This window comes from Lichenostomus cassidix, chromosome 12 (assembly GCF_008360975.1).
Source record: "Lichenostomus cassidix isolate B80296 chromosome 12, HeHo_3.0, whole genome shotgun sequence".
In the NCBI taxonomy this organism is placed as follows: domain Eukaryota; kingdom Metazoa; phylum Chordata; class Aves; order Passeriformes; family Meliphagidae; genus Lichenostomus; species Lichenostomus cassidix.
In genome coordinates this window covers 1,787,360-1,799,853 of record NC_139493.1, presented here as the reverse complement: position 1 = coordinate 1,799,853, position 12,494 = coordinate 1,787,360, and the positions used below count along the sequence as shown (strand labels likewise).

The following is a 12,494-nucleotide window of genomic DNA, read 5'->3' as shown; positions in this document are numbered from 1 at the left end:
AACACTGCTCGCTTTTCCTTTTCCCTCTGCACTGTCAGGATGCTCAGTTCACCTATTTTTTTGTGGAAATCCCTTGGAGCTGAGATGCTGTGGAAGACTCTGCAGCTTTCTCTGGGCTTTGTAGGCACATGCAGGGTGCCAGGGGTGAGGTTAAACATAACCTAAGATCTCTAAATATGTATTTCCAGCATCAAATCAGCACAAATTTACCACTCTTTGGGGTATAATCATACCAATTTGCCATTTTGATATGTTATTTTATAATTTGTCCTTTCAAACCCATCCCTGTCCCTATGCAAAGGAGATCAGTAAACTTGTTACCTGTCTTTGAGGAATCTTAATTTTTTTTCTTTTATCTGATTACACAGGGAAAAGTATTAATCAGGTTCTTGGAGACCTCTGCTGGTAATATCATCCTGCTAAGTCAGATGTTCTTATGTCAAAATAGGGCAAGTGCCCCTTAAAAAGACCTGAATTCACTCTATTTTTAATGGGAATTTCTGAAAAGTATTGTGGATATTATAATATAATGCATTAAGATATTCATAACGAGATATTGCATAGATATTATTGTATATTATAGATATACAATATCTATCTTTACAGAAGGTAAATCTTAAGAAAGTCTGAGGTTTTGCATGGTCTTCAAAAATGTGGCAATTTTAGTGGAATTTGGTTGGCATGTGGAGTCTGGCTAAACTTAAACGCTATTTAAAATTTAAAAAAAGGCAACAAACTGATTAAAAAATAGGTGAAACACAATTAAAACTATAATCTCACAAGTGTCTGAAAACTGCCAGTGCCAGTTTTCACCAAATTCTACCAAAATGTCTCTCCAATATCTGCTTTTGGACTTTCTAGGTTTATTCAGTGCAATAAATGCAATTATTGGGTCCAAAGGGTTTTCGTTCTGTGGCAATACATGGAAATATGACCATGATCTTAGAGAAGACTGAACTTGGGCCTGAAATAGTGCCTACAGCCATGCAGAGTTACTGAAACAACCTTAATTCCAGTGCAGAAGTAGCTCTAAATTACAAGTTTTGAAGTCAGCAGCTGAATTTTAGAGCTTTGAAACTCAAGTCATACAAACCCCGAGGAGGGAAATGTCTCTGTTTGAAGGACCAGGGGTGCAACTATTGCCTTGTTTTTGTAGGATGAGCAAGCTTTCTGAAGCTGCTCTTTTCCTTCAAGGGTTTTTACTAAAAACAAAATAAAAGCAGATCTTGCCCTGTGCCACCTTCAGAGAGGAGCACTGGACTCGAGGAAGAACAACGATGTTTAGCAGTTATTAATTGGGTTAAACTCAAAATTAATTGGGTTAAACTCAAAATTAATTGAGTTACTCATGAGATGGAGGAAACAGCCATTTGGCTGGTGGCTTCAGTCCTTGTCTCCCTTGTTTGCCCTGCAGCCCAGCCCAGCTGGATCCAGCGGATCAGCGATGTTCACGTGGCCGTCGAGGAGCGCGTCGCCTGGGAGTGCCGCGCCAGCGGCCGCCCCAAACCCTCCTACCGCTGGCTCAAGGACGGGGAGCCTCTGCTGCCCCAGGTAGGCTCTGCTGGAACCCCCTGGGCTCTGGGGGTGTTGTGGTGCTCTGCCAGCTCTCTGAGCTCTGCGGGGGTTGATTTTGGGATGGGCAGGGGGGTGAGGCTCTGAAAACTTGGAATCGCGGAACGGTTTGGGTTGGAAGGGACCTTCAAGATCATCTTGTTCCACCTCTCCCAGGTTGCTCCAAGCCCCATCCAAGCTGCCCTTGGGCATTTCCAGGGATCCAGGGGCAGCCACAGCTTCTCTGGGCCTCCCCAGCCTCTCAGTAAATCCCCCCATTCCTTCCCACGCCTCCCTAGGGCTCCAGGGACAAGCGGGACACACAACAGCTCTGCCTCCCAAAATGAAGGATCCACAATAGGAACAGAGAAGAAGGAATGGCTGAATGGGGTTTTGGACACTGTCACCAGAGAATGATCACCCCGGATTAATTATTTTAATTTATGATGTTCTGGTGAACTTCAAGTGATGACGACACCCTGGGGTTGCTGCTGGTCTTGAGGGGTGTTCCTGAGCTGTGTCCCTGTGCAGGTGACCAGGAGCTGTGGGATCACATCCCTCCCAGCACCACAGCCTCTCCTGGAGGTCATCACCACTCCATGACTCCCCCCTGTCACCACAAACTCAACCCAGCTTTGGTTTCAGAGTCGCCAGCACTTTTTCCCCTTCACTTACTGTGAAAGAGCATGGCAGCCAGATTTGATCAAACCCTAATAAAAATTGCACAAACATTAAATTTCCGCCCTAAGGCCAAGTTGAAAACCAATAGCTCTTTATTTTAGGATTTTTTTTTTTAAATGTCAGACTCCCAGGGAGGGAGGGAACACTTTGCTGTACTTATTAGAATTGATAACACAAGCTCCATATCCTGAGGCTGACAAATGACAGCCTGGTCTCTCCTTCCACACTCTAATTCTGGTTGCTTCACGCTGGTCACTGGCAGATGGTCTTGTTCTTAAATCACGTTAGTGGCTGATATGAAGTAAAGGATCATTAAATTATTAGCATCTACATTGTTTTCAGTAAACTGCAGAGGATTTTAAGTGTTTCTGTCTGTGCTGGCTTTGCCATATGTACTCAAAATGGCCTCAGGCTGTGCCAGGGGAGGCTCAGGTTGGACATCAGGAGGAATTTCTCCATGGAAAGGGTGGTCAGGCATTGGAACTGCCCAGGGAGGTTTGGAGTTCTCATCCCTGAAGTGTCCAAGAAACACTGGATGTGCTAGGGTTCGGTTGGCATGGTGGTGTTTGGTCAAAGGTTGGGCTCAATAATCCTGGAGGTCTTTTCCAACATTAATGACTCTGTGATTCCATGGAAATACCATTGTTTGAAATGTTTTTGAGGACGGGCTTGGCTGTGATGTGCCACTGTGGAACAAAATGCATTTCTTGCTTCTAGCTTATCTGCTTGAAAGGGATATTAATCTGAATGCTTTGGGTATTAAATCAATGAGGGGTCAGGGGAAAGTCCTCCAATTTAAATTGCATTCACCAACTCCTCTATTGGTTTTACCATTCAGTCTCTAACCTGACATAAATTTGGCTGGCAGACAAATAAATTGGAGCATGCAAATTGCTCCTTTTACTGCTACTTTGTTTTGCCCACCTTGCTATAAAATACATCACAACAACCTCGGGGTTTGCATTCCGAGGAGGCAATTCCTGGTTTATTTGGGAGTTTGTTGTGCTGTTCCTGCAGGGCAGAGTGCAGCTGGAGCAGGGATCTCTCACCATTCCCAACGTGAGTCTCTCAGATGCTGGGATGTACCAGTGTGTGGCAGAGAACAGGCATGGGGTCATCTTTGCCAGCGCCGAGCTCAGTGTCATAGGTGAGTTCCCTTCCCTGAGCACTGCAGGTCTTCCAAATTCACAGCAATCCTTGCCTTACCTTCCCAATTCCACAGCAATCCTTGCCCTACCTTCCCAAATTCACAGCAATCCTCACCCTGCTTTTGCCAAGCTGCAGCATCTGAAGCAGAGGTGCTGCTGGGGATCTGTGGCAATTTGCTGTTTTTACAGAAGGTGTGAAATGAGGACTTGAGGAAGGGGGTAGCAGAGAACAGATGTTTTTTACTTCACCCCAAATTCCCACATTCCTTCAGGTGGCTGAGCATGGAGAGCTGGAAAGTGCATTCACTCTCCTGCTGATTAGAGCTGTTTGTGGAGAAACCTGAGCATTGCCATTCAGAACATCCAGGACCATAAAGTCCCAGTCCTGGGCTGCAGATGTGACTCTGCAGAGGACATGGTGACAAACCTCCTGTCTGAAGAGACTTTCACCAACCCACTGACAGCCAGAACACTCCAATCCCAAAGAAAATCAGCTTCTGCCCCCCGTTCTGTGCCCACCTGCTCTGCTCCTCCCAGTTAATCCCAGTTTAATTTATGTGAATCCAAGTGGGGAAATACCTGAGGGGAAGGAGCAGAGATTCCAGAGCCAGGATCCTCTCAGAGGTGCCAGTGGCAGGGCAAGAGGCAACAGCCACCAACTGAAACCCAGGAAATGCCACTTCAAATAAGAAAAACCTCACTGTGAGGTTGGTTGGACACCAGAACAGCTTGTGCAGAGACACTGTGGCATCCCTGTCCTTGGAGATACTCAACATCCAACTGGCCATGGGCAACCTCCTGGAGCTGCTCCTGCTGGAACAGAGTGGGGTTGGACCATCCCAAGCTCTCTGCCAGGCTGTCATCAATCCCAAACCATGTTCCTGTAGGAATTGCAGGCCTGGAGAATCCTGGAGCACAGCAAAGGGTTAAACAACTCCTGATTGCAAAACTGTGGTTTGGTTGTTCTCAAACCAAATGCTCAATAGCACCATTCCCTGATTCATCCCGAAGAACAAAGCACAAGGGTTTTTCCCAGCTATGGGATTTTCAATTATTGGTCATTTTTTATCATCAGTGATAGATGCCTGCATAGAAAAAAAATTCATTTGAAGGATTGTCTGTGTTGCTGCTTGAGAAAGGTACAATAATGCTCAATAAATTAGACTTCACAATGCTGAGATTTATTGGACATGAAAGAAATCGAAATAAACCCACTGATGCTTTTCCTGTCTATTCAAAACCTGGTAAAAATGGACTTTTAAGAAGAAGGGAGATGTTTTCAGAAGAGAGAGGTTTAGTCCTTGCTGGTGGGAACTCCCAGTGTGTCTTTGTGCTCAGCAATTCCTCGTGTCCACACAAAAAACAAGGATTTTGGAGAGTCTGGTCTGAAAAACCTGTCAGGGAGCATTTATTTGGCCAACTTCTCACTGGGATTCTGCAGCCCTGTTTGTGTCTGTCCCAGGAAAAGCACCCAAAAGGTCCTGCAGAGAAATTCCTGTGCATCTGTGATTTAACCTGGCACATTCTGAAGGGAAAGCAGCAGGTTTGCCTTTTGACTGGAGTTTCAAAGGAGGGCAACATTGTGAGCCCTCCCTGGGAAATTCGAGCTTTTTAACCAGATCTGAGTGTAAAAATGGTTGTTTTAAAAGGGCCTGAAGTTAAGCACTTGCTACTCGAGGTGTTTAATCATCTCAAGTGAGACTTACAGCAAAATTAAGTGAAAGGGAGAAATGGAAAATTACAGACTGAGCTTTTCTCAGAGTGATTCTTCTCAATTATTGTTGCCAATTATCTTGCCTGGAGTCTTTAAATTAAAGCAGAATCCTGTGGTGCTGGACACTGTAAAATCCATATTTCGAGATGCAGTCTTGTCTTACAGAATTTTCAGGTTAAATGATGAAAAAAGAAAATAAGAAAAATGAAGGGTGGGCCTAGAGTGGGAAAAAAAGGTCATTAAAATCCCCATTTGACAAACAAAAGTTGTGAATAAATTAAATTCATTACTCCTGAAGGGGCACAGGGAAGTTGTGGCAGTGCTGAGAAATGAGCTCAGAGCTCCTAAATGTCAAATGACAATGTTTTGAACGTCACAGAATAAAACCCACTGTGAGCAACTCCTCTGTCTCACCCAGGAGCGAGAAAAAGTAGCAAATGACTCACAAAAAGCCAGTCTAAACTGCTCATTACGGAGATGGAAGTAACAGGATTATTCAAAAAAATCTCTTTTGCTCACAAATTTAGGACAATCTTTGGAGAAATTTATTTCAGAAGTGATGACGTATTAATAATGATATAAATAATGCATTTGGTTCTGAGTGCATTGGTTGGAGGTGTCCTCAGGATGTCTCCTTGGAGTGTTTTACAAAGCCAGTGCTGGTTTCAGGGCTCTTTTATAGACTTAAATATCCACCTGTGGTTCTGCCTGTGATTAGTCATGGCAAACAGGACAGCTCAGAGATCCCTGAACTCTGACTCAGCACCTTGGATCACTCTTGGGTCACAAAGCCATCCCATTTCCAGGGGGGAATTGTGCTTTATTCATAATATTCATTTATTGGCAGCAGGAATGATATCCAAAAGAACTGAGGCAGATGAGGTGCTCTGAGGAGAAGGAGTTTGCTGGGTTTTGTCTCCCAGCTGCTGCAGGTGAGCTCTGGATGCTGCCAGGGAGCACTGAGGAGAGGCAGAGCATGGAGAGCTCAACTCTCATCTCACAGGGGCAGCAATAAATCAGGGATAGTGCTGAGAGCTGGAGAGATCCAAGGATGGAGCTGGAGGATCCAAGGATAGAGCAGAAATTCAGAAATTAAAATAAATAACTCAGTTTACGCAACAATTATGAATAGACAGCATTAAAACGTCAACCTCTCTGGAGAGAATAACATTTCTGGGTAATTATATGGGTGCTGTGTTTGTGACAGTTTGTGACATCATCATGAAATGATGATGATCAGGACACAGAAAAAGGAAATAATTTATACACCTCATGCAGGAGTGGTTCCTAGGGCTGCTGCCCCAGTAGCATGGACATGGTGGGTCACTGCTTTCTCAGGTTTTTTACTGAACACACATTTTTAAACAAATCAAGAGCTGAAGCACTCAGCTGTCTGTTTGCCCCATCCACACATGTAGTTCATAAAGTTAAATCATCTAGGAACTGTAAGTGGAATTCCAACAACCCTGGAATTTTGCAGTGTTCAAAAGAGTCTGACTTTTCCAGAGGGAATTCTGATCTGGTTTGTGTTGACTTTGCTTTCAGCCATCGGTCCAGACTTTTCCAAAACTCTCCTGAAGAAGATAACTCTTGTGAAAGTGGGTGGTGAAGTCATCATTGAGTGCAAGCCCAAAGCTTCCCCCAGACCTACTTATTCGTGGAAGAAAGGAAAAGACATCCTGAGAGAGAACGAGAGGTAATGTCTTAAACCATTTCTTTCATTAACTAACCCAGGGATTTTCAGCAACCAAAGCTAAATTTGTCATTAACAGCTGCACAAAATTGACTTGCAAATACATGGGGAAACAGCCTCTGTTCAATCCCAAGGAACTGGGGGTGAAATTCCTATTTCCACTGTGGGATGTGCCCATCCCACCTCTGAGTGCTCTTAAAGCATCCCTGACAAGGAGCTGATAAAAAGCACTCCAAAAAATCCCAAATATTTTGCCTCTGCAGTGCTCTAAATAACCATTGTTTTCAATAAAAAATAAATTCCCAGGAGATAAAAGCCTCCACTGCAAATTGCCCAGTTCTGGTGCATTACTCAGTGTCCTGCAAACTGGAGTTATTTGGGGTCAAGAATTAATTTGGCAGTTCTAACACCTGACTTGGAGGTAGCTTTCTCAGACTGGTCAAGCAATTTTTTTTTCTGGTTTTTTTTTTTTTTTAATTCCAAAGCCAATCTTTCAAATGCTCGTGTGTGGTGTTGATTGGTTGTTGGCTCTGTAGAGGTGGGGTTGTGTCACCTGCACAGCCCCTGAGAGCAGGACGTGGAAATCTGTCCTTGACACTCCTCCGAAGGACATTGTGGCACTAGGGGATTGATGGGGAGAATCTTGTCCTATTAGTGAAGGTCAAAAAGCCACAAATTGCAGGAAATTGTCATCTTTAAAAGCTTTAATCTGTTGGAGCTGTTCTTTCATCTTGGAAAGTCTAACCTTGCTCCACCCAGTCTGTAAAATCCATTGAAGCAGATGCTGTGCTGGTGCATCTGAGCATGCAGAAAGCCCCAGTTCATTGAGAGGCAGATAATTAAAATATTGAACTCCCAGTTTCTGGCTTCTTTAGCTCCTTCCCCTGATCTTTCCAAAGCTGTTTTCTGTGGGCTGTCTGAGTTCAGCCCCTGGGATGCAGAGTTGGGTGGTCAATGGCACAAAGCTTCCTTCAGCAGGCAGAGCACAGAGCTGTCCAGGTCACAGTTAGCACAGATCAAGGTAGATTGATTCTGAAAACTGAAATAACCTGGTTTTCTGGTGAAAGGGTGCAGAGGATGGGAGGTGCTCAGTGCTGGGAGCTTTGGCGTGTCAGCCCCATGAGGTTCCATCTGTCTCCCCATCCTCACTGGTGCCTCCTGTGGCTCAGTGTGCTGTTTGGGGTGTTCCTCTGGGCACAGCACAGCTCCTGCTCCTCATTTTCATCCAGGATTTGTGGCAGTGGTGGTATATTGATTTTGAAAACTGAAATAACCTGGTTTTTTGGTGAAGAGGTACAGAGGATGGGAGGTGTTTGGTGCTGGGAGCTTTGGCATGTCAAACCCATGAGGTCCCATCTGTCCCTCTGTCCTCAGGCACAGTCCATGGCTCAATGTGCTGTTTGGGGTGTTCCCCTTGGCACAGCACAGCTCCTGCTCCTCATTTTCATTTAGGATTTGTGGCAGTGGTGGCAGCAGGGTGGTGGCACAGCCCTGAACTCAGGGCAAACCCAGCCAGGCTGCTCTGAGGCTCTGCCAGGCTGTCTCCTCCTGCTCAGCCAGCACCAGGAGCCTCCCACCTGGGCAGCCAGCCCAGGATGGCAAACCAACCATGAAATGTGCCCAAGCAGGTGTGAAATGTTGAGCTCCTTCAGCCCAGGGGTTTTCCAGCAGATCATCCAGCAGGGATTGCCTGGCAGGGTTGGAGTGAGCAGCACTCAGTGCCTCAGCCCTGGACCTGCTGGGCTCTGGTTTGTCTCCTGTGGGCATCAGGGTGTTGGATCCTCACCACTGCCTTTACTAGCCACCCCAGCCCTGCAGCCTGGGCTGTGTGAAATGCACAGTTAGGGAATTGCATTGTCTCTGTGCTCGTGGCTGCTCATCAGCACTGCCTGCCTTCACGGGCAGGAGAGGCCAAGCTGTGTGTGCCTGTGCTCTGCTGAGTGCTGCTGCATGGCTGCTTTCTGTGCTGCTGCATGGCTGCTTTCTGTGCTGCTGAGATGTCATCTCCCTGCTGTCCCAGGGGACAGCAGCAATCACTGCAGTCCAATATTTCCCTAAACCCACAATGGTGCATGAAATCCAAACAAGAATTTTCTTGGCTGCTGGAAAAAAACAGTTGAAATCTAGGAAGAAAGATGCCAGGAGAAGCTGTTGCTGCAATCTCTTCATCTAGGACAGGAAACAGAACTTTCAGGCAGGCATGGGAGAAGAAACTTTAATGAAATCTCTGCTTAAACTGACGTTAAAAGCTCCTCTGAGCACCAGAGAGGCAGCAGAACATCTGGATCCTTCTCCAGCCTGAAGGTTGATCACGTGAAGGTTAATCAATATAGATGATCCTTCCAATCCCAGGTGGAGTTAAGAGCAGCATTCCTGTGTCAGTGCTTGCTGAGAATGCTGATGTTCAGCCTGACTGCTGCCATGGCAATGCTGGAGAGTTTCTCCTGGGGCTTTTGTGGCTTTTCAGCTGCTGTGTGATGTTCAATTCCTTGCTGGGGACACTGCATGGGTTTTGCTGCTGGGACTCTGGCTCTGGAGGCTCCTGCTGTCCAGGAGGCAAAACAAAGTGTGTTGTTCAATGTTTGAACATTGAACAACAGAGAGCAAAGACTGCTATGGTGGGAAAAAAAAAAAAAAAAGAGTTTTATCGGTTTAGGTTTCATATTCTTCTCTGGAGGCTGAGGTAGTGTGTACTGCACCTCTAATGAATACCATGGCCTGAGGGCATCTCTTACTGGTGGTTGAGAACTGTGCAATTGTGTTATTAGAAATTCTGCCCTGGGGTACAATTATATTATTGCAGCCATTAAAGGCACTTCATCTCCATAATAATGGAAATCCTGCCTCAGAGGCCTAGCTGAGTCAAAGTGATGATGGGAGCCTGACTCCAGAAGGTAAATTTTCTATAGGAACAGCTCTAGCACAGATACAGATGCAAGTGCTGTTTGGAAACAAAGACTATTTCTGCATGGGGAAAGTACAGAGATCATTTTCCATCCTTGATCTTCCCTTCACATTCTGGTGCAGAATGAGTGTTACACTCTGTGGGAAAATTCTTCAGTCCTGTTAATGTTGCTCACAGGGCCACTGGGAGAGAAAGAGAAACGTGATTAAAATGCATCTATTCCCAGGAAAACTTCACCCAGGACCAGGGGATGCCTTTCTGGCCCCTTTGCTCCCCAACAGCAGAAAGAGTGCAGGAAAACCGAGATAACTTTTATTTAAAATATGTGCACAGCAGTCTTAATTCCCAATATTCTCAGAAAGCTAGTGGAAGTTATATTTACACTGCTGCCACACACCTACTCAGGCTGGGACAGAAAAATAATTGCACTTTTAAGCCCCAAAACAAATTGCTTTCCTCTCATTCTTCTTCATGTAAAGCCCCTACATCATTAGAGCTGTTTCTTTGCCACCAATATACAGTGCCTGCATTGTTTACACAGTTTAATTGTAAGGAAAGAAATGCATAAAAAAAAACCCCAGATGATGTTCTGTGCTGGTAGCAAAGAATATGAAAGTGTCCAATTAAACAGCCATTCCCCATGACTTGTGTAATAGCAACATCTGTTATCTTAATTAAACAAGTTTCTGCATAAAGGGACCCTCTTTGTGCAGGATCTGACCTAGATACTCCAGGCACGCTCAGGGTCTGCGTGGAAATGTTCCCAGTTGGTCCCATTATCTGGCAGTGCTGACAGGCTCTGTGATGTGTGAGCTGCACACAGTGCTTACAGCAGGAACAGTGCTGTTTGTTGTCACTGAAAGCCACCCAAGGCACAGGGAAGGAGCACACTGTGGCATCTTCCCAGCCAGTTCAGGGTTTGGAAGGGTGAGGAGTGCCTGGCTGACTCAGTCCTTGTCAAAGGGGAGGAGACAGAGCTGCACTTGCAGATGGTGCTCCTGATTTGGTACCAGACTGTCTTACCTGCTCTGAAATGGCAGTCATTTGGGTCCAGATTTTCCCAGGAGTTTCACTGTTCTATCCTCCACAGCCCAGAGCCAGGGACAGTCTAGGAGGGTAAATTGGGATTCCAAAGTCCTGAATGGTTTGGGTTGGAAGGGACCTTAAACATCATCCCATTCCCCATGGCAGGGACACCTTCCACTGTCCCAGGCTGCTCCAAGCCCTGGCCTTGGACACTCCAGGGATCCAGGGGAAGCCACAAGTGGTGTCCTGATAGCTCCTGAAAAGAAGGTGAGGGCTTGAGGCTGGGAAGGAGCAGTGGGAATGTGCCAGGGCTCGGGGCTGCTCACCCCTCCCTCAACAAAAACCCAACCAGAGCTCCCCGAAATCCCAAACTCCTCACAAGGAAGGACACCAGGCAGCTGCAGCTGGGAAGCCTCTTGGATATGTTAATACACAGCTGTGCCTCCAGGCTTATTAATTTGGCAGGAATGTTAATTTGTCCATAAAGGAGAACATGGTGCAACACAGGCACTGCAGCTGCTCTGGAGAGGAGCTGAGGTCACCAGCTCACCAGGGGACACTGAGCTGCCACCTCCTGTCCTTGCTCCCCTGGCTGGCACAAAGCCACTGGGAATCCCTGAAAGCTGCTGAATCCCTTCTCCAGGAGCTGGAGAGGTTCTGGACAAGGAAAAGCAGAGATCTCTCACCTATTTTTTTTTGTTGTCTTCTGCATTTCAAAACTCTTCAGGAAGTCTTGTCTTCCTGAAAGAGTTTAGCTGTGGTTTTCTCAAGAGTTCACATCCCAAGGAGCTCCTCACAAAGGTTTGTCCATTTATGGACCACCTCACTTAGATATTATTTTTATAGCAGGAATTTTAATGTACCCATGTTGATGCTGCATCATTTTGAGGAGGAGAAATGGTAAAATTGAACAAGAAAATTTTTTCTCCCATTCTTCCAGAATGCCTTGAGTTTAAAAAGTTGTATAAATTCCAGCGCTTTTTATTTGTTGCCTCAAACTTCCTAATTAGTGCTTAATTACTTTAAACAGCCAGAAAGAAAATGGCAAGAGGACAGACAGCACATCTTTCCCAGGCTGGTGCCAGGGTACAAACCATGATATTTTTATCCTGATTGCTTGAGAGCTGAATTGCCAGGAGTGTCTTTTGGCCACACAGTCTAGTGACACTTCAGCAGAAAAGAAAACCTCAAAGGATGCTTCCCATCATTGCTTGGCATTAATTGTGTTGACTCTTTGTATTTTTTTTTTACATAAAGCACCTGTGCAATTTCTTGAAAGCAGACAGGTAACCAAAGCATCAATAACTTGTCGGGCTTTCATTACATCCTGCCCAGGCAAAATGAAAAATGACACCCTGCAAATGGCTTTGTGAGGTTTGAGTTGACAGTGCAGCATTCATCTTACTTTGCAAAGACAGTGGCAGAAGATGGCTCTACTTCATTGCAACATCTCAAATCACTGACTTGTTCACTTACTTGAGCCATTTGGCTGCAGAAAGGGAATAAAATTAATCAGGACACCACAGGATTTGGTGGTCAGGAGCCTTGGAAAGCTGTTGTCCTTGATGGCCTCCTGTTCATAGGCTGTTTCCCAGCAGAAGCTGAATTTAGCTCTGTGTTGTTCTGGAAGACCAAGGCTGGATGGGGGATTGGAGCAGCCTGGGATAGCTGGAGGTGTCTCTGCCCATGGCAGGGGGTGGGATTGGATGAGCTTTAGGGTTCCTCCCAACCCCAACCATTCTGGGATTCTCTGATCACACCATGTTTTAGAACTGA

At 45.7% G+C, this 12,494-nt stretch overlaps 1 protein-coding gene across 5 annotated transcripts in view; it reads left to right on the top strand.

The window, feature by feature from the left end:
* Positions 1–12,494, top strand: part of LOC146431530 (contactin-4) — a 246,066-nt gene that overhangs the window by 195,492 nt on the left and 38,080 nt on the right. For all 5 annotated transcript variants that reach the window (XM_085072261.1, XM_085072257.1, XM_085072258.1 and 2 more), the window contains 3 exons: positions 1,415–1,551; positions 3,250–3,379; positions 6,640–6,790. In XM_085072261.1, the coding sequence (XP_084928387.1) occupies positions 1,415–1,551; positions 3,250–3,379; positions 6,640–6,790 (418 nt within the window). The remainder of the gene's footprint in view (positions 1–1,414; positions 1,552–3,249; positions 3,380–6,639; positions 6,791–12,494) is intronic.